Consider the following 21251-nt stretch of genomic DNA (forward strand, 5'->3'; position numbering starts at 1 on the left):
AGAGAGATACTAAAAGATCATTGGTCATCATCAACTTTTTAGTGAAATGAATTCGCTACAGATTATTTATTTATTTACGCTTGTTAAATGCCTAAATCATATTGAATCGCCACTATAGCTACAGTTGACTTACGATCTAGGGAGTGATAGAAGCGAAATACAAAACAAAGTGCAATATTCGAGATGTTAGATGGACTCAATGGAGATTGTGGCTCAAGTACATGGGGCTCTTCGGTGCGTCGACATCCTCGAAGTCGAAATCCTCCGTTTCGTCCTCGTTCCAGCGCACCGTGCGATCACCACTGATTTTTATTAACGACCGGTTTTCGGTGGAGTTGCGGGGAGAGAAAGTAAGTTCAGAATATATAGACTTTGTCGCTGTGAACACAATAAGAATTTGTGTGTGTTTTGGTTGGTACTCTTGTCTCTGGCATGTGCACAAGATTCGATCAAATCAATCAAAAAACCAAAAGTCAAAATCAAAAAACAAACTCATTGGCAACAGAAAACGGTTAATAACGTTGGTAGAACCTGTTCAAGCCGGCCGCTGGGGGAGGAGGCGGCGGTGGGGCGGACCTGGGCGGCGTGCGTCGGGCGCTGAAAGATCATGAAAATCATTATCAATATCCCAATATCATTACCCCAAGGTGTCATAGAAATCTCTAGCGATCTTGAGGACGTTTGGCTTTGACAGCTTCTTGAAAACTCTTTGGTTCTGGGTATTTCATTGTACAGATCTTTTCTGGCCAATCAATTTCGTCATGATTACTATTCAGTTTCATTCATAGGTTGCTCAAGTTGTAAATTGCCAAGCTATTATATATATATGACATTTGAGATTTGCTATAATCATTAGGACGGAATACATTTCAATGGAAATTTGTAAGATCCAACTCATAAAAGCTTCACTTCCTAAGAACTATTGCAGAACAGAGCAGAACCGTTATAGACCTACTATAGATCATAACTTTTTGTATGATAGTAATACAGACGTTTTAGACCTGCTATAGATCATAACTTTCTGTATGATAGTAATACAGACGTTATAGACCTACTATAGATCATAACTTTCTGTATGATAGATATACAGTTGTTATAGACCTACTATAGATCATAACTTTCTGTATGATAGTTATACAGAAAGCTATGATCTATAGTAGGCCTATAACGATTCTGTTTGACCATATAAAGTTTATAGTATAAGCTCCAGTCCGAAAAACGATCCGAAATATAGTGGTTTTCATAGATTCATCGGAAAAACCCAAAATAGATCTCTAGAATTCTGTAACACCCTCTAGTACTACTGACTTACGCCGCAACGTCCGCATCCAAATGACCAGCACCGTAGGCATCGCTTTCATCCAAGTCGAATTCATCGGTGCCGGTGCGTTGGCTATAGGAGATATATGATTATTTACATCTTAGAGGTATAGAATTTATTTCAGAGAAGAATTACTGGGTGAGACTCGTGGGTGTTTGTGGGTGGTGCAGGTGCTATTGTGACTTTGGCTAGGGATTATGTTGGGTTTGCGGGACTGAGACACTCACAGGCGCTGATTCCGCTTGTTGACAATGTCCTGCACAGCTCGGGCGGTCAGCGAGACCTTGCTCTTGAGACGCATCGGCGTCCGGGGCATCGGAATGGCGGCCGGAATGTCCGGATTTACGCTGAGCACGGGAGTTATGGGACGCCGGACCGTTTCACTGCTAGCTCTATCCGCATTGGTACTACGTCTGGCATGCGCAGAGGGGGGCAGAGAGTGAGCAAAGTGGGGGAAAGGGCTTCGGACATCGGGGTCACCAACGGGGTCACTTACAACTTGGTCTTAGTACGGAGATTGGAGCGAAGGCTGCGCGGTTCGGGCCTCTGTTCGGGACTGACACTGGACTGATTATGGCTATGGCTATGGATCTGATTCTGGTTCTGGCTCTGGGTCTGCCACCCTCTGTCCTCGTGGGCATCCTCAAAGTCGAACTCCTCAGTGCCTTGCCGGCGACTTTGGGTTAAGGGTATAAGATAAGTCAAAATAACAGGGTTTATCTAAGGACCTAGACTTACAGGGGCGTCTTGATCTTATTACGCGACTGCCAAATATTCAGTATCTTTCTAGTCTGACTGCTCTCGCGGTCTCGCTCATGGGAGTTGGCCCTACTGGGTCCGCTGGATGAGCCCCAATTGTCATCCTCGGGATCGTGGCGCCTGATATGCAACATGGAATGGAATGAGATGCGGTGGCTCAGCCGAGGATGGCTACTCACAGCTGCTGGCGACTGCGACTGCGGACCGGCGTATTCAAGGCGGAAACGTCGCGACCCCTGCTCAATTCCCGCTCCCGACTTCGCTGATCCCGTTCCCGCACCCGCTCCCTGTCCGTATCCCGCTGGCTCTGCTCCTGGCGCCGCTGAGGTTGTTGCTGCTGCTGCTGCTGCCTTGATGGAGTGGAGTCTTCGTCGGCCAGGTCCAGGGTTTCTTCAGTGGCAGTGCGTCTTCTGTAAAGTTAGGTCAGAAAATCTTTAATCTAATGATTTCATTGTATCTGTTGTGCTAAATAGTTATATCTTTTAAATAAGTCAGTTATCGAGGTCACCACCAATCATAGTTTTAACCTGTGCGGCATAATAATAACATCCTAAACTACAAGGAAAGAAAACCCGATTGAAAAAAAATGGCGGCACCAATCACCAAATTGAAATCTTTCAAGTAAGAGGATCCAAAACTAAAATGAAATGATCGAGGTCACCAATCATAAGTATTATTTGTTGGGAAACTAGGTCATATAAAAAAATATTATGAAGAGGGATTGCAAAAAGTTAAACATGGATTACAAATAAAAGATGTGGGTCACATTTTATATGAGATAATTAAAAAGTCGGGGTCACCAATCATTATTGTTATTTTAATTTAATTTTTAGAAAGATTAGATTTTAATTAGATTTTAAAATTTCCAACACTCAATAGTTAATAAGAAACCAATGAAAATCTAATAAAATATCCATAAATGTCAAAACTGTTAATATAATTTTAAAAATGGCGCCCAACGATGGACTTACAGTGGTGGCTTTGGTCTCGCAGTGCTGCTGGTGCTTCTCTCCCGGCTCTGGTCCCTCTTTCCACTCCGCCCGCTGGCCGCCGAACTGCTCGTCCGCTGCTTCTTCCGGCCACGACTTCCGCTCCGCTGCTCCTGCTCCGGACTCCGGTCGCTCCTCCTGTGCCTGCCCTTATTGCGCGCCTGGGCCGCCTGCATCACATTTAGCCGCGTTTGGACGGTGATTAGGTTAAGGCCCACCGGCGTGCCAATGGCCCAGAGGAGCAGCGTGAGGAAGATGAAGAAGGTCAGGCCGTTGATGAAGTCCACCATGTTGCGGCAGAGGAAGGTGCGGCTGGCGTCGAAGGTGTCGTAGAAGGGTCGGCACTTGGTGGTGGTGTCGCCCAGCTGGGACTCCATGGTGGCGCGACTGGTGGTCAAGTAGGCCTTTAGGCTGTGGCGGTAAAAGTAACTTAGAGTATCTCCAAAAAGGATAATAAATGTGCACTCAAGACTCTAATCCAATATGTTGTGCTTTCAAAACAATTGTTTGGGTGAAAATAGCAACGATTTTGATATCATTAAAAAAAGGTGCCTGAATGTATGCTAAAATATATTTTAAAGCAGGCAGACACTCCTGAAGATGTCCTTATTTTTTCATTGCATACTTTTAGCCACCTTTGCATAAGACTTCTTTTCATGATTTCTTTAATTATTAAATTCATTTTTTAGAAAAGTTTATTTAGAATGCTTTAGGCAAAACTATAAGTAAAATTTATTTAAATAAGATCATACGTTTTCCAAAATCTATTCAACTTTATTTAGTACTTGACCTAACCAAAATAACGAATACGACAATTAAATGACAATTTGATTGTTTATTGGCCATATCGTTTAGAGAGCACTTGAGTTCTCAAGTGGCAGCAACAATTCCAAACAGAGTACTAACGACACAAGGATCTTAAGGCCAATCCTTAAACGACAAAGTACATCTGGACAAGTACAAGCCACCACTGGCAGCAAAATATTTAGCATTCCTGCCCAATTCACCTATCATAAATGCGACTGTGTGTCTGTGTGGCAAACGTAAGTGTGCACTTGGAAAAACACTAAAAATGCAATCATGACACTTGGCAAACTTAATCAAACGATTAGGACTTTCAATTATCTGATAAAGCCGGAAACTATGTGCAGTGCTCCCGAGTGCACCACCTACTGCCATTGTTTGAGTTGTTTGTTTCTCTGCCAGTTGGGGAAAGAGCAACACAATAATAAAACTCAAACACGCAGACAGACCGAGAATTCAGCTTCAAGTGCGCTGCAGGCGGTCGGAAGAGTGGCTAAATGGGAGCACTTTTGAGTGGGTGGGGTCTTGACTTTCGGTCGAAAATCACTGGGACTTTGCCGCAATTAACAGTGGCCAGACCATTTTCAGGTGTTTTGATGTTGCAAATAATTATGCAAATTGAGTTTTAGAGGTTTATTAGTTTTTGAAATATGTAGAAAAGTATGTTTTGACATATATGGAAATGTTTTTTTCTGTGGATTAAATCCAAAAAAATCGATGTGTTCTGTTTTTTAAAATATTAAGTTTTGGTAATTTAATAAAATCGTTTATTAGGCTGTCTAAAAGTAAGCAATGCAGAATAAAATTTTGAAACATTGCAACCATGGGCTTTCTGAACTTTAAATAAATTGTTGCATACTTTTGGACACCTTTAAAAATGATTTTTAAATTCTTGGGACTTTGCCGCAATTAACAGTGGCCAGACCATTTTCAGGTGTTTATTGTTTTGGTGTTGCATATAATAAAGAAAATTGAGGTTTAGAGGTTTATTTTCATTTGAAATAAGTGGAAAAGTTTTTTTTTCTGTGGATTAAATCCTACAAAAATCGCTAGGTAATTTAATAAAATCGTTTCTTAGGCTGTTTAAAAGTAGGCAATGCAGAATAAAATTTGTTTTTTGCATTGAAACCATGGGATTTCTGGACGTTAAATAAATTGTTGCATACTTTTCAACACCTTTATTAATGATTTTTAAATATTTGCGCTCTATGTGGAATTCTTGTGTAAATATAAGCTTCAACATTTGTATACCTCGTTGTCCTGTTAATAAATTCTGGGACTCACACTTTGATAACCCCTTTATAGTACTATATCTTACCGATCCGTGTAGGCTCTCGTCATATTGTGACATATCTCGCCGGCCTTGTTCTCCAGGTAGCTCTGGATGCTCTTCAGGTGGTTGAGCGTCTGGTTGACCTGCTTGGCCCAGGGATCCCGCTGCAGCTCGAGGGCCGTCAGATGATATAGTATCTCGTTCTGCAGGTTCTCCAGGGGCTGGAGGATCGAGGCCTGCAGCCGCTTGGACCGGCTGCCCAGTGTGGTCATGCGCGAGGACGTGGCCACATCCTGAATCTGGCGACACAAATCGGATGAGTGAATTGAATTGAATGCGGCATTATGCAGGGCACGTAGATCCCCTACCCCTACCCCTGCGAACCACGACCCCCTCTACCCATTTTAATTGAAACTAATCAGGTGGGGTGATACGAGTATGACCAACACCAGCTGCCATCCTTACCTGCAAGGCCACCCGCTGCATTTGATCAATGAACGTGGCCAAATCCTTTTCGGGCGTGGGCGCACCCACGCTGCTGCGGTACGTGGTCAAATTGAACGAGGACGTTTGCAGCATGTTCTCCAAAATGTTCTGGACGGATTGGGTGAGCGAGAGGAGCGTTCGCCCGGACACGGAAATCGCATCGATGGCCGTGGACACTTTGGGAAACTGGCGCAGGTCGGCTATTTTGCTGGTATTCACGAATGCATCCAATTGAAAGACATTGTACGATGCTTGATTTTGCTCGCAGCCTCTGTGTTGCGTCAAAGAAATGTCAAAAGATTGGATGGAAGCCTCAGATTCGCATATGCCCATAATATCTACGGGGAGGGGATGGTGCATCCCTGTAAATTCGGCCATTTATACCCATACCAAAACCCCACATGCATGTGCATTTTGTAGCTGCTCGGATAATTGGAATCGTGCTTAAAATTTGCGGTTACAAGTGGGTGGTGCTGGGGTAGTTCAGGATTGTTTAGGTTGGTTCAGGGTGGTGTGTTTTCAAGTGGGTGGTGCGTGTGGCCAGTTGAATTGGCATTGGCGTGTTCCCTGCAAAATTGAGTGCCATGTGGCTGGGAAATTTCACTGGGCTTTCAAAACTTTGTGGCTTAGGACCGACTGCTCTGTTCTCCTCCGGTTTATTTCGGTTCCGCTCCGGCCTGCACCCTTGAGTTCTTGAGTTCAAAATGGGATGGATGGGATTTCGAAGCCGAATAACTTTGCAAGGGAGTGCGTTGTGGGATGCCCAGGGTTCCGACATAGGAAAAGTTCCAGAGTGGCAACAATAATCACAGAAATGGGTAATCACAGTGGAATCGATTAAGAGCTTTTGGTAGGGGATTTGATTGGCTCACGAGAAGATTTTGGCAAGAGCAGCCAGGCATTTCGGAAATGGAAATATCTTTTAAAAGAGAGGATTCATGCAAGAATTCATACAAACAGAATGCTTAGAGTGTGAATATTTTGAAGGGTCTAATGAAGTTGATAAACCTATTTTTATGAATCTTCTTAATTTCCCTCTTAACTGCCAATCGATGATGAAACCATAAAAATTGGTATATGTTCATTTTTCCCCACACAGAGGAGCATCAGGTATCTCGGTCTTTGGGGGGCAATCAAAATTACAGGCACGTACAGTATCAAAGTAATTGGATAACAAAATTCGTTACTTCAACGCTGGCTGGGCATTTTGGGGCTTTAAATTTGGGCTACCTGGGAGCTCTGGTTAGTGGACGTGGTCTTTGGACTCACCTCAGGGCCTGGCCAAGACCCACATTGACCACCGAGCGATTGACGCCAGCTGGACGCAGTAGCTCTCCAATGATCCCGGTTTGGGGCTCCCGGGCGTATGCGTAACCCGGCTTGTCCAGCAGTTTGTTTAGCATGTTGTAGTCCGGATCGTAGAGAGACCGGCAGACGAAGACCTCGGCATTGCCGCCCACTGCAAGGGAAAATACCCCATAGAAGGTTAGACAAATGCTGGCCAGGCAGATGAGCATTACGGCAATGAAGAAGACCACCCCGGATTTGACATTCGATTCGCAGAGGAAACAGCAGTAGGACATCAGCATGAAGAGCATCACCCATACTATCACCGTTCCCACAATCCATCCCACACTCCAGTAGGCATCCGCCCACTCTTTCAGTTCGTTGTAGGCGGGCTGCATGGATGACCAGGTGCCCTCCAGTCGCTGCAGCAGTCCACTTATCGCCGAGGTCAGCTGCTGGGCATTGGCAGTCGTCCGAAGGCGAATAGTCGCCAACTGTTCCAACGTATCTGCAGATAAGTAAGAGCAAATTCAATTAGCATCCACAGACCAGAACCCAATGACACTAATTAATATTGGGGCTAAACTTGAGAAACTTCTGTGGCTACACAGTAGAAAACTCTTACGAGTAAATCTAAATTGAAGACAACTTTTTTTGATACTGTCATTATATGATTTTGTTATTTTCTGGCTGTCTTACCGTACTAAGAGACTATAAAGCTCTTAAATTGTGTCGAAATCCCTTGCACATCTTAGAACAAGCTGTTCCAAGCTCCTGACCGAAACGTCAGCCGAAAACGTAAAGGAGTGGCTCAGCTCTCTTTACCTGTACTCACTCCGCCCCCAATCCGCAAAACTAAGTTGCAGGCCACAATGCCGCTCAACAAGCCGGCCGATTCTTCTTCTGCAAAGGCATTGGGTAACAATCGATTCGCGATTCTGGCTGCTGAAGCAGAACAAATGGAACAGGATCTGGAGGATGCTGACTCTAACAATGGCGATACAGGTGTCCTTGGTGGAGACGTTCAATCTACAAAGTCTAACAAGACTCCTGCTATTTGTGTGCCGAACGTAAGCGATCCGGTCTTATTAGAAAAAGCTCTTGATCTTAGCATTGGCTCCTCAACCTACAACATCCGCACTTCCAAATTTGGTGTTTCCAGAATATATACATCCAGCTCAGACGCTTTTCGGGAAGCAGTAAAAACACTGACAACGCTTAACTGCCAATTTTGGCACCATCAGCTAAAAGAAGACAAGGCCTACAGAGTAGTGCTTAAAGGACTCCATACAAACGTACCGAAATCACAGATAGAACAGGGGTTTACTGAAAACGGCTTTGAGGTACTTAACATATACTGCCCCAAAAAGACTGATTGGAAGAACATTCAGGTTAACGATGATGATAACGAAGAAACAATAAATTATAAAACTAGGCAAAATTTATTTTATGTCAACCTTAAGCAGGGTGCAAACGTAGCAGAGTCCCTAAAAATTACACAGCTTGGGAGATACAGAGTCACTGTCGAGCGTGCTTCCCGTAGAAAGGAATTACTCCAATGTCAACGATGCCAAATTTTTGGGCACTCTAAAAACTACTGTGTCCTGGACCCTGTTTGCGGTAAATGTGGTGGCCCTCATATTACTGGTTCTATGCTCTGTGTAAGCAATACATGCTTGTGCGTAAACTGTGGCGGTAACCACGTCTCGTCAGATAAAGGCTGCCCAGTCAGACTAGAAAAATATAAAAAACAAAAGCCGAGGCCTAGACTCCCGATAACTAATGATCCACGACGCGCCTCGCGTGGATTCATACCAGCTGAGGCATTAAGAACGAATATAACGTATGCTGATATAGCTCGACCCAAGGATATGCAAGCAAGGACTGGCTCAACCCTGCAGAGTGACGCAAACTCTCCTTCAGACCCTAGGCTCAGCCATAAGTTCACAGCGATAGACAATGCCATCCGCGACATCAATTCCAAACTGGACACTCTATTTAAGCTGATGCAGGAAAATGCAGAGTCCAATAAGGCTTTCAGAGAGCTGGTCCAGGTTCTCATTGCGCGATTGCCGAAATGACTCAACCAGCATTAAATATCGGATTGTGGAACGCTCGTGGACTAGTCAGAGTTTCTGAAGAGCTTCGACTATTCCTGAGCGCTCATAACATTGACATAATGCTCGCAACAGAAACTCACATGCGCGATGGTCAGCGCATCTATTTACCAGGCTATATTATCTACCATGCTTATCACCCCAGTGGCAACAGCAGAGGTGGCTCTGCAATCATTATAAAGGATTCCCTTAGTCACAATCCCCTGCCTCCCGCCTCTAGCAACGACAGACAGATAGCGAGCGTCCAGTTAGAGACTTCAGAAGGGAATGTCACATTAGCGGCGATATATCTACCTCCAGCAGAAAGATGGACTCAATCAGAATTTGAGTCCTTGCTGACCGGACTTGGAAGCAAATTTATTGCGGGCGGAGATTATAATGCCAAACATGCATGGTGGGGAAACTCACGAGCCTGCAGCAGGGGTAAGCAGTTACAAGAAGTCGTTGCAAATGGGCATTACCAAGTACTTGCCACGGGTGAACCCACTTTCTACTCGTATAACCCCCTGATAACACCGACAGCGCTTGACTTTTTCATAATCAATGGATACGCTATAGACAGGCTACTAGTAAGAACCCTCCATGAACTGTCCTCGGATCACACTCCTATCCTGGCCATACTGTATGCCACACCTGTGAAAAGACCACAGCGCTCGCGACTACTTTCCAGAGGTGCTAGTATAAGCGCTTTCAAAGCCTACCTAGAACAGCTGAGCGAGGTTAACATACAAATCCAGGTACCTTCTGACATTGACAATGCCATCAACCTTTTCATGCGCATGATAAGCGAGGCTGCTGAGATAGCTGCACCCAGGAATCCCCAAAATACAGAGACCTCTAGACACCTCCTGCTACCACCCAGAATTGGGGCACTTCTCAACCTAAAGCGAAGAGTAAGAAGAGAATATGCAAGAACGGGAGACGCCCGAATCCAACAGATACATAATCGGCTGGCTAACTGTCTAAGCAAGGCGCTCGCTCGAAGAAAACAACAGTCAATAGACAGCTTTTTGGAAAATCTGGACACAGATGCTAGTTCTAACTACTCGCTGTGGCGTATCACAAGACGATACAAGGCTCAGCCCACCCCAAAATCAGCAATTAGAAACCCCTCAGGTGGCTGGTGCCGTACGAGCCTAGAGAAAGCTGAAGCTTTCGCTAACAACCTCGAGCAACGTTTCAAGCCTTACGACTATTCTCCTGAAAGCATACGTCGACAAGTTGAAGAGTTTCTGGAATCTCCATTTCAAATGAGCCTGCCTGCTAACCCAGTCTCACTGACAGAGGTGAAAGACCTTGTAGCTAAACTTTCACCGAAGAAAACTCCCGGTGAAGACCTTCTGGACAACAGGACGATTCGACTTTTACCGGATCAAGCCTTGCAATTCCTGGTGTCGTTATTCAACAGCGTCCTAACTCTAGGATACTTCCCGAAAGTTTGGAAATCGGCGAATATAATCATGATCCCAAAACCAGGAAAATCGCCGACTGACGTGGACTCATACAGGCCTATTAGTCTTCTACCATCCCTGGGAAAAATCATGGAAAGGCTGATCCTGAACAGGCTACTCACTTACGAGAATGTCACCAGTGCGATTCCGGAATTCCAGTTCGGCTTTCGTCTTCAACATGGAACTCCTGAGCAATTACACAGAGTTGTTAACTTTGCTTTAGAAGCCTTGGAGAAGAAGGAGTATGCAGTTGCTGCCTTCCTTGACATCCAGCAGGCTTTTGACAGAGTGTGGCACCCTGGGCTCCTGTACAAAGCCAAAAGCATTTTTACGCCACAGTTGTTCCAGCTCGTGAAAAGCTTCCTGGAAGAGCGCACTTTCCACGTCTCTGCCGATGGGTACAAGTCGTCCACCAAGCCGATCTCTGCCGGAGTTCCCCAAGGTAGCGTCCTCGGCCCTACTCTTTACTCAATTTATGCTTCAGATATGCCTACACAAACTCCAATCACTGAAGTTGAGGAACAAGACGTGCTAATTGCGACCTACGCCGATGACACTGCTGTCCTGACGAAAAGCAAAAGTATCTTGGCTGCCACATTTGCACTGCAAGAGTATCTGGACGCATTTCACCAATGGGCCATGAACTGGAACATTCGAGTAAACGCAGACAAATGTGCCAGTGTAACGTTCACCAACCGCCGAAGTAGCTGCCCTGGAGTCAGCCTCAACGAAAGTCCAATCAGAGTCCTTCCTGCATACAAGTACCTCGGTGTGACTTTGGACAAAAAACTCACTTTTGGCAGGCACATTACTTGTATACAACACTCCTTCAGGACCAAAGTTGCTCGGATGGCTTGGCTTCTCGCACCACGCAACAAGCTCGCACTTGGCTGTAAAGTCCAAATTTATAAGTCCATACTAGCGCCAAGTCTATTCTATGGACTCCAGGTCTACGGCATCGCTGCAAAAACCAACCTGAACAAAATCCGGGTTTTGCAAGCGAAAACACTTCGAAGGATCTCTGGAGCTCCGTGGTTTATGCGAACCAGAGACATCGAACGGGATCTCAATGTGCCCAAACTTGGAGACAAGCTGCAGGAACTTTCACAAAAATACATGGAAAGGCTAAATGAGCACCCAAACAGCCTAGCCAGAAAATTTGGTACCGCTGCTATAAACAGCGCTGAACCAAACAACCGAGTCAAAAGAAGACTAAAAAGACACCACCCTCAAGACCTACCGGACCGGATTTTGAGCTAGCAACGTCACCAACCTCAGCATTAATATCAAAAATAAAAATAACGAAATTATTTCTTGCCTTAAGCAACGCTTAGACTAAGTAATGTACTATTTTTGTAAAAACTGATTAGATTAAGTTGCCAATTGGGTAGCAGTGTGCTAATCTTAAGAATAAAAATTTCCACATTAATTAATAAAAAAAAAAAAAAAAAAAAAAAAAAGCCCCGCACATCCTTTTATTTTGATTGCCGTACTCACAGTTCCGTTCATATGCCGTGTCATGTTTAACTTGTTGCGGGAAATTGCTGAAAATGGAACGTGACACGCCAACTTCCGATGTCAGATTTTTGACAGTGGCACCGAATTCAATTTCGCCCAAGTAGCGCATACGGAAGATGCTCTGGTCCTCTTGCAGCTGACAAATTGTCAGCGTTGTCGTCGTGCCGTTCCGTTGTCCAGGAAATAAGATATTGCGGGTGAAATTAGAAAAACAGTGAGGTTCGAAAGGGAATAAAGGGGGGAGGGGAAGGAAGTCAGAGTACAAATTATTTATACGTTGAACTAGAAACCAAGGTTAGCTGGGAGGAACCAAAACTAAGGATACCCTAGCAGAGGTTATCTATCTAAACATATTTTCAAAAAAGGCTTCTGAAACTAATTACACTGATCTGTAAGTTTAATTCAAACTTTCGTATACCATATTTAAATAAAATACAAATAACATATTTTAAATACATAGGATTTTAATTGGCTGATTTAATATGAAAGCCTTTAAATAAAGGTATAAAATATTAAATAGATAGTTGTTGTCTTTGGGAATAATTGTAACTGTCTTTCTTATTTACAATTTAGTCCTGCCTACTTTAGACAGACTTGGCAGTGATTTCAAAATCTTATCAAGTTTATTTTTCTATTGATTAATTTTATGAAGCTTTCGAGCAAAGCTTATCTCTATTTAATATAACTTTAAATAGAATTATTCATTTAATGAAAATGAAACAATCCTTAGATCTAAAGTCACTTAAAGGTTTCCAAATGTATGCTGTGAAAAAAGGTCGCAATCTATCTGAATAAATGCATCCTATTTTCATCCATAAAAAATATTGTTGCATACTTTTAGACATCTTTTTAAGTGATTTAAATTCCAAGCTATTTCTTTGGAATTTGTGTTTTATCCTCGAAAAAAGCGATATAATCGAACGGCGCAACGGGGGCAAGGACTCACAGTTTTCAGGGCGTCGACGACGCCGTTCTCCTCGAAGCTGCGTATACGCAACGTGTCGCAGAGCGGGCGGTCGCGGTACGTGCACTGGCGCTGCAGCACGGACAGCTGGATCTGCAGCTCCTCCATCCTGGCGGCCGCCTCCTGGGACAGTTTCAAGGCCCTGCCCACCGTCTCCTGCAGCATGAGCACGCGATAGATGAGCTCCGCGTTCGCTGACAGCGACAAATTCACGAAAATATTATTATTTGCAGCGTTATTGTAGCGTGTTTTATTTTTTTGGGGGTGCTTTTCGGGGATTCAAGGAGTCGCAGAAGCATGATTCCAAATTACACATTGTGTTCGATGGCGAACATAATGGAGTTGTCATCTTGGCAATTGTGTAGGAAGACTCTAGCCGGATCCGGCTGCCTCCGTTTGCATTCCCCTAATGAAATTGGGCGCAAACAATCGCTTTTTGGCCGAGAACCGCTACCAACATATTTACCGATGGGCTGCGTTTTGCGACTGCCTTGGGTTCTGATTTTTCAGATTGTTTGCTTTTGAGTGGAGGGTATAGTTTGGTTGGGAGAAGTGGATTTTTAGTCCGTTTTTTGGGTGGTTAAAAGGATGATGAAAAAGCATTAAGCCTCGGGGAACAAATATTTTGTATAAAGTTGTGTAGTAAAATATTTCTAAGCTATCATAGCATTTGTAATAACAATCAATCAATCAATCAATCTTTGATAGAATCTTAAAAATAATGTTTATTTAACTAATGATCTTGTTAAAGCTGAAGGTTGTCCGCTTAAGAGAGCGTCCGTTCCTGGAAACTGTACCTATATAAGCATTGTCCAATAATGGTTTCCCAAACACTAATGCCTTAATAAAATAATAATCGCAATCAATGGATATCGAAATACAAGTGAAATTAAGAGAGGAAAAGTGGAAAATTTAAAGACCCACCCAAAGGTCACACCCTTTTGGGGTCGTAATTTATTGGGACTGGTTTATTGTCATGTTTGGAAAATAGCGGGTGGTGGATAGGCCTACTGGGCATGCAGTCCATGCAGGGCACTAACAATGGAATTTGGGTCAAGTCCGTAACCAGACAATCGCATGGCCATACCATACCATACCCTACCATCGCATGGGGAGCACTTAACCATCCATACTCACCCAGGCTAAGTGTCGTCAGTGAATCATACGCCAGCTCAAGGCCAGTGTGTGCGGATATTTCCGCTTGAATCGGCTCGCCAAGGAGAACATCCACGTCTGTAAGATATACATATATATATAGATAGATTCGCACATTTACATCGCGGTGCGGGAAAAGTTGCAGCATAATGCATGGATCGAAGGCTATAAAATGGCCGGGAGTTCGAACTCGAGTGCTTGGCGACACAAAGTTGGCAAACTTTTGCCAATCGACTGAATTACTGACCTTCTAGATCTTTGACGACCCGCTCCACGGAAACGTGAAAGCCATTATCCAGTTTGTGTTTGATTTGTAGATGCGTGTCCTTCAGGAAGACCTCCACGTCGTGCACGGCTGACTTGACCATCTCGGGCGTCATCTCGATTCCGGCGGAGAGGCGACTGTTGGCGTAAAATATGCTGAAGTCGCTCAGCCTGCAAAAAGGGGTTAGCAATGGCAGTTACTTTCCATTATAAAAGTTAAGCTCTCAAGTTTTTAGAACGCACGTTAGCAGAATGAAAACAATCCACAGGGTGACCAGTCCGGCGCTCTTGCGACACCGCAAACTCTCCTCCAGCGACTCGTCCCGGATGTTACAGGGGGCATTCCGTATGTGGTCCACCTCCTCCTGGGTGGAGCGACGACCACAGCACCAGGCACAGGTGGCAATCAGGGGAACCAGGGCCAAAATGGCGAACACGCTCATCAGTGCAATAAAGCCGGACTCGATTTTAATGGCCTAAAGTGGGAATAGATACAGTAGATATAGGTACCACCACAACCCAATCCTTAAACCACTCACATTGGAGGCAAAGTCCAGCAGGCTGGTGTTTTTGTGTAATACATCGCGTATGGAATCTGTAATAACAAACAAATAATAGTTCCCCAGTCAGGGAAGTAATTGAATTTCAATTCACCCCTATTATAAATCATCTGATAAAGCTATCTTTCATATTACCTATAATAACAAGAATTTATTTCTTGCTCAGAAGCCCATTTTTTCTATATAAAGCATCTATGAAACGATAGGTTTTTGAAAGATGCTAGAAATAATATCCTTAACATTTATTTCCCACAATGCCTTAAAACCTAACCCTAGAATTCATTATCCCAACTGATTTTGGTCTAGAAAACTTTAAAAAGCTAAGACTGAGACATGGATCTATTCTTTAAAGACATGACCCTCTTTTTTATAATAAAATCTCTTTCACTTTTATTTCACAACCTGCTCAGAAGCATCACTGGACAAGGGTTCCGCCTGCTCCTCGTTCAAGTGCTGGATGACCACCACGTTGCAGAGATTGGCCTGGACCAGAGTACGGGTGTCCGTTTCGAGGAGTTCCTGCCGCGGAAAGGACGTCATGAGGACGAAGTTTCGGCTGGATAACTCGGGCCTGGCCAGTCGAGCGTACCGATAGAGATCTCCAACGTTGTGGGTGAGATTGAAGCGTCCTGCCACGCGACTTCCATCCGCCATCCTCAACTGCACCGTCGTAATGGCTGCTCTTTCGTTGAGCTGAAGGGTCTGGGGCTCCACTGGCAGAGGCATCATGCCCACCACAATCCGGGATGGAGGGCTGTTCAGCGGTCTACCGGGTCCCATGAACTGTTTCCGCGAGAGATGGCGATAGGGTTCGTTGGTGTGATCCTGCACGCTGAGCTCAACCCTGGGCACCCGAAGCATCTCCTCCGGAAAATCGCCACTCAAGACGGCGCGAAGAAACCGTTCGTTCTCTGGCAGAGCATACGGCCTCAAGGAGCCATCGTCCAGGGAGAAACCCTCGGACCAGAGATGGAGGACCACAATGGTGTGCTCGTCATCGGTGGGTTCGGACTCGGTATCTTCGGCAGCCGAGCGGGTAGGTGGAATGATGGGATGGGCGCTCCCAAGACGAACGCCATGACCCCAGACCCTCAGACTCCGATCGCTATCGTTGTTGGTTATGGCCGGCGTGGAGTTGTTGATGTTCACCCGCTTGCCCACCGGAGAGACCTCGTGATCGGAGGAGCTGTCGGAGGCTCCTGCCTGGTAGCCATCCTGATCGTTCTCCCGCCTCCGGGAATGTTGACTCAGCAGGGACTGCAGATCCCGATGGCTTCCATCATCCACCTGCGCGGATTCGGGGGGCTCCTCCTTTTTGGCCGCCGCATCCGTTTCGTAGGTGCTGCTGGCTATATCCAGGGACCAGTTGTTGGAACTCAAGTACCGGCGGGCCACCTCCTCACGCACCCCATGTCGCTCCATGAAAGTGCTCAGCTTCTGCTCATCGGTCATCTGGGCAGGCACGACCAATTTTGGGGCTCTTTTATTGGATGGATTGAATTTACAAACACATGTTGTCCGAATGGGGGATCACTGTAGCTAGGCCGACTTGGCCCCGAAAATCCTTGGGGCAGCCCCAACCTCTCACCCAACATGCATTTTTAATGGGAAAGGGGTCAGGGGCAAGGGGACCACTGCTCGGGGATTAGTGCCGTAGAAACTATTTAAGCCTTAATTGTTTTAAACGTACAACAAAGTATTCGTGCACTGCGAAAAATACTACTTACGACTGGGTGGGGAAAAACGAATGTTAATTTAATTTGAGATCGACGTAACAAAATATGTCATCAAATTGAAGCCACCGGGTATTTTTGCCTTTTATACGTATTTTTAGTTAATTTCTTTGTTAACTTTATATTTGTTTATCTGTTTGTACCACAAAATGTTTGTACTAGAAATCAAATTGCTTAGAAGCTAATAAAATGCTTGGTCATGGTTAAAATTATTTCGTAATACTTTTCTTGGGCTTTAATAAAATTGAATCAATCTAAAAAGTATATATTTTCAAATATTTCACTTACAAAAAATTAATATAGTTTTAAAAGGTGTCTAGAGTATGCATTAAAAATGTTCCATATTAAAAATATATTGTTGCATACTTTTGGATACCTCTAGAAGTGATTTCAAAACCCTACTGATTCTGGGCTTCCTTAATCTATACGATTTTTTTCTTGTGCACAATTTAACCCGGCACTTTCATGTGTGCTGAATAACTTGCCTACCTATCAAATGCTGTCCTGAATTTACATCTCTAATGCCTTCATTGTTGGCAAGCAGACACCCAGCCACCCGGGCAACCCATTCCACAGTATCCTTCGAACCCATATATGCACACAAGGACACGGCCACGCCCACTGCGACAGGGGGGCGGATGAAGGGGACTTACCCAGCGGCAATTCCTCGGGCGTGATAAGCGATAAAAATTCACTAACGTAGGTGAATATAAATGGTCCTGGCGCAATGTCCATGCCTGGTATGCTGTAGGTAAAAAATGTGGCCGGCGTTGTTGTCGTCGCTGCCGTCGTTGTGGCTAATGCTATTGTGGATCCTGCCAAGGCAGACGTCGTTGGTCCACCTCCTGCACCCATTCCTCCTCCTCCAAAGGATCCAAAGCCCGCCGCCATCGCTGCGGATGACGAGGACATAATTGTTGTTGCGGCTGGCGTTGGCAGTGTTAGATTACGCTGGTCCATCTTCGGCCTTCGGATGGCTGACTTGTCCTGGCTGGTTCCCCTTTCTGCGAATGAATTAATGCGGAACAGGCATGACCATGAATAGCCGAGGAGCAACCGGGTAACCAAGGGGTAAACCAGGGAAGTTAGGGCTTCGGCAAAACAAAAGCCGAAACACTCACATGGGGGCCACACCGAGAATGTTGTAAAATATTTTCGGAATTTTATGTTCCAATTATGCATTCATATGAATGTTCCTCCGGCTTGCAGGCTGGGATTCGAGACCCCAAAACACCCCCTAGTAACTCACAAAGACTATGTGACATTCGCCAAATTAATGAATATTGCTGCTTCGTGAGGAATTTTCACATAATTTTCACACAAATTAATTTTGTGCGAACTAGATTTTGTTTATTAAATGCAGAATGACCCCCATTTGGGGTAACTTAAAGGTGTGCGATAGTTTGCTTCATCACATTGCGTATACGTAATAATTGTAGTTTATTATATTATTTTATTTACTACAGAATGGTGTTATGATAATTATTTAAGAGCCTTGTTCTGGATTAATAAAATAATTTTGTAGGTTTAATTGGTTATTAAAGTAAAGCAGGTATGAATTATACGTTTCAATTGACAAACTATTTTTGTTATCTGAATGATATTGCTATTGTATTGTTTTAATTATTTAATGGGGAGTTCGACATATATGTTTTTATGCAAAATTTAAAGTAAACAAATTTTTTTAATTTAAAAATATTCATAGCCTTTTAATTGTTTTTGCACAAGTAAGGACCATTCAAAAAGAAGCCCAATTTTATTAAGCATACGCAGTGTGTGCCCGAACCGCTTTTCTGTCAAGGTTACGTTCCATTTAATTGTCGTCCCTGAATATTGCCTTGAATTGAATTCTTCACCTCTTAATTCTATTAATTTCATGTTTCGCTTTGCTGCTATCTTGTGCTGTCTTTGCCCTTTCCAATGCTGTCAACACAAAATCGAGACAAAAAAGCAGGCAAAAAAGACTCTCTTTTTTCACCTAATACAGTACACATATCAATGGGTAATGACTTTCAGAGACTGTGAAATTACTCTTTCTGTGTGTTTTTTTTCTCTTCCCTCACTTTTTGGGTCTGGGACTAGACATCCCTATGTGCGGGGCCCGAAGAAGTGGGAAAACACCCCGGGCAGAAGCCCCCCAAGTGTCCGTTGGCAAACTCAACTCATTTGTTTTCCTTGACAATACTACGCTCGCCGTTTGCCGCCTTTATCGGCCATTCATGTTGGCCAATGGCCATACTAATTGCTCTGCCAGGGGACTTTCAGAATTAGTCCAAACCAATACAGATGGCTGGCCGAACTTAAACAGTCTTGAGCTGGAAAGTGGGTCATTAAAACTCGATACCCCGATGCATTGGTTGGTACTTTGCAATGGTTCTATCCCTCTATATATATATATATATATATATATATGTATTCGCCCATATACGTCTGGATGTCTTGCTGGCTCTGCATGTGCGATTATGTTAGCCAAGTGGACACGAGTCAAGGCGCTCGAATTTGCTGGCCAAGCTTTTCCGAAGGCAACTCGATACGCAATGTGTGGACTTGTTGTCGGCTATTATCTCCCTATTATTGTAGCCATTGCTCTGCTTGTTAGAAAGATATTAGTGAAAGCCGTTCAATGATAACAGAGGAAGTATTATAAAGCGAGGTGGCAGAGTTCAATGCATTGGGTCACAGCCAGTAAAAGGCTTTCAGAGCGGCTTAGAGTGGAGTTATTCACATTACTTTACAATGGGCTAGATATTGAAGTGGTTGGGTATGGTTGAAATATCTGGAGATTTAAAATCAATAGCTTAAGTGCCCAAAAGCGACCTTATAGATTTAACAATACATCACAAAGGGGTGAAACAGCAGGGATGGGTTGAAATATCTGGAGACTTAGAATCAACAGTTTAGGGGCTTAAAAGCAATCTACTAAATGTCAAAGGAAATTTCTTAACAAACTAAAAACATCTATTTAAAATAGTCTTTTAGTCTAACCTTAAATGTAGTTACACTTTTTTCTTTTAATATTTTGAGACCTTTATATTGTGCTTACATCAAAAATATATCCTAGCTTAACTCGAGTTCTGGGAAGTAAGCCTCGACTCATCCGCTAAAATCAAGCATAATGTTAAGCAAAGATGCTCTTAAGCTTCAGATACAACTTATTAATTGACTACTTTTAAGCTTAATTTGCTTATGTCATTCCTGCGGAGTTCTGTGTACAATTTATGTTTATACAGGGAATACAAATTTTCAAAATGAAGTCAGCAATTTGCATTAACTTTAATGAGTCAGACTTAACGCTCCAGTTTGTGCTAATGCACCGGATCCGATTAATTAACAAATTGCACGCCAAATGAACTTACGCACCTCGTTTGGGTTCCCAATTAATTGATTGATGTTGATTCGAAGCCCTTTCTCCCTTTCACCCTTTCACTTATTTGAACATTCCGTTGCCGAAACGAGACCCGAAATTGAGTTGAAATCGATTCTTAATTGAGCACATTGGAATACAGGGTTTTTGGCTCACGTTTATTTAAACGTTTGCGAATTTGCGACAATTTTTCGATGTTTACATTACAGGCAATCAACCCGACAATTATCAACCAATTAATTATTCATTTTCACATAATTAGCAATGGTGCTAATGGTGGGTATGAATGTAATAAATGTGTGTCCTGACTCGATTTACTACGCGATTCTGCCACAAAGCTCGACCACCGCCGTTCGACGACTGAACGGTGAAAAGGTTTTAGGCCCAAATAATCAGCAAAGAAAACTTAGAAATTTTTCCCTGCTTTACTATTTGCATTAACCGAATAGCGAGTGAAAATGGACAAGAGGCGTATGGTGAGTATTGGCTAGTTGGCTGCAATTTTTCTTTGCTCGAGGGAAAAAGCACGTGCTGCTGGGGCGAAAAAAAAGAATGACGGGACGAAAGATGGTACCGATAGGAAATGTAGAAATATTTTCTATTTTCTATTTCTGAAAACGCGAATTCTTCAGTTAAATTTTGAATTTTGCCAAAAAGTATGCAATGTTTTCAAAGAATGACGGGAATGAAAATGGTACCAATAGGAAATGTAGAAATATTTTCGATTTTCTATTTCTGAAAACGAGAATTCTTCAGTTGAATTTTGAATTTTGCCAAAAAGTATGCAATGTTTTCAAAGAATGACGGGAATAAAAATGGTACCGATAGGAAATGTAGAAATATTTTCGATTTTCTATTTCTGAAAACGCGAATTCTTCAGTTAAATTTTGAATTTTGCCAAAAAGTATGCAATGTTTTCAAAGAATGACGGGAACAAAGATGGTACCGATACGAAATGTAGAAATCTTTTCTATTTTCTATTTCTGAAAACGTGAATTCTTCAGTTAAATTTTGAACTCTGCCAAAAAGTATGCAATGTTTTCTAAGAATGACGGGAATAAAGATGGTACGGATAGGAAATGTATAAATATTTTCTATATCTGAAAACGCGAATTCTTCAGTTAAATTTTGAATTTTGCCAAAAAGTATGCAATGTTTTCTGCAGAAATCTAATAAGCACCAGATGCTGTCACTCGAAGTCTTTCC

General features: G+C 43.4%; 2 protein-coding genes across 4 annotated transcripts; both read right to left on the reverse strand.

Annotated features, from left to right (window-relative positions):
• Positions 1 to 32: 32 nt before the first annotated feature.
• On the reverse strand, positions 33 to 20414 carry LOC119549561. 3 transcript variants are annotated; one of them, XM_037857711.1, is made up of 19 exons: positions 20042 to 20414; positions 17335 to 17685; positions 14928 to 14983; positions 14632 to 14864; positions 14372 to 14559; positions 14107 to 14202; positions 12952 to 13163; positions 11985 to 12141; positions 6902 to 7427; positions 5612 to 5903; positions 5192 to 5445; positions 3052 to 3480; positions 2260 to 2490; positions 2060 to 2200; positions 1818 to 1997; positions 1549 to 1734; positions 1313 to 1393; positions 532 to 597; positions 33 to 302 (listed from the first exon to the last, which is right to left on the reverse strand). In XM_037857711.1, the coding sequence occupies exons 2-19, from the start codon at positions 17639 to 17641 to the stop codon at positions 197 to 199; spliced, it is 3741 nt and encodes a 1246-aa protein (XP_037713639.1). In that variant the 5' UTR covers positions 17642 to 17685; positions 20042 to 20414; the 3' UTR covers positions 33 to 196. The 3 variants fall into 3 exon arrangements, with proteins under 3 accessions (XP_037713639.1, XP_037713640.1, XP_037713641.1); XM_037857712.1 differs by having other exon boundaries at positions 33 to 378; XM_037857713.1 differs by lacking the exons at positions 1549 to 1734; positions 1818 to 1997; positions 2060 to 2200 and having other exon boundaries at positions 20042 to 20412.
• Positions 15312 to 16493, reverse strand: LOC119549562 (NSFL1 cofactor p47). Its single transcript, XM_037857714.1, has one exon. It carries the CDS (start codon positions 16398 to 16400, stop codon positions 15339 to 15341), a length of 1062 nt encoding a protein of 353 aa, XP_037713642.1. The 5' UTR covers positions 16401 to 16493; the 3' UTR covers positions 15312 to 15338.
• Positions 20415 to 21251: the final 837 nt, after the last annotated feature.

This window comes from Drosophila subpulchrella, chromosome 2R (genome assembly GCF_014743375.2).
Source record: "Drosophila subpulchrella strain 33 F10 #4 breed RU33 chromosome 2R, RU_Dsub_v1.1 Primary Assembly, whole genome shotgun sequence".
Taxonomy (NCBI): Eukaryota; Metazoa; Arthropoda; class Insecta; order Diptera; family Drosophilidae; genus Drosophila; species Drosophila subpulchrella.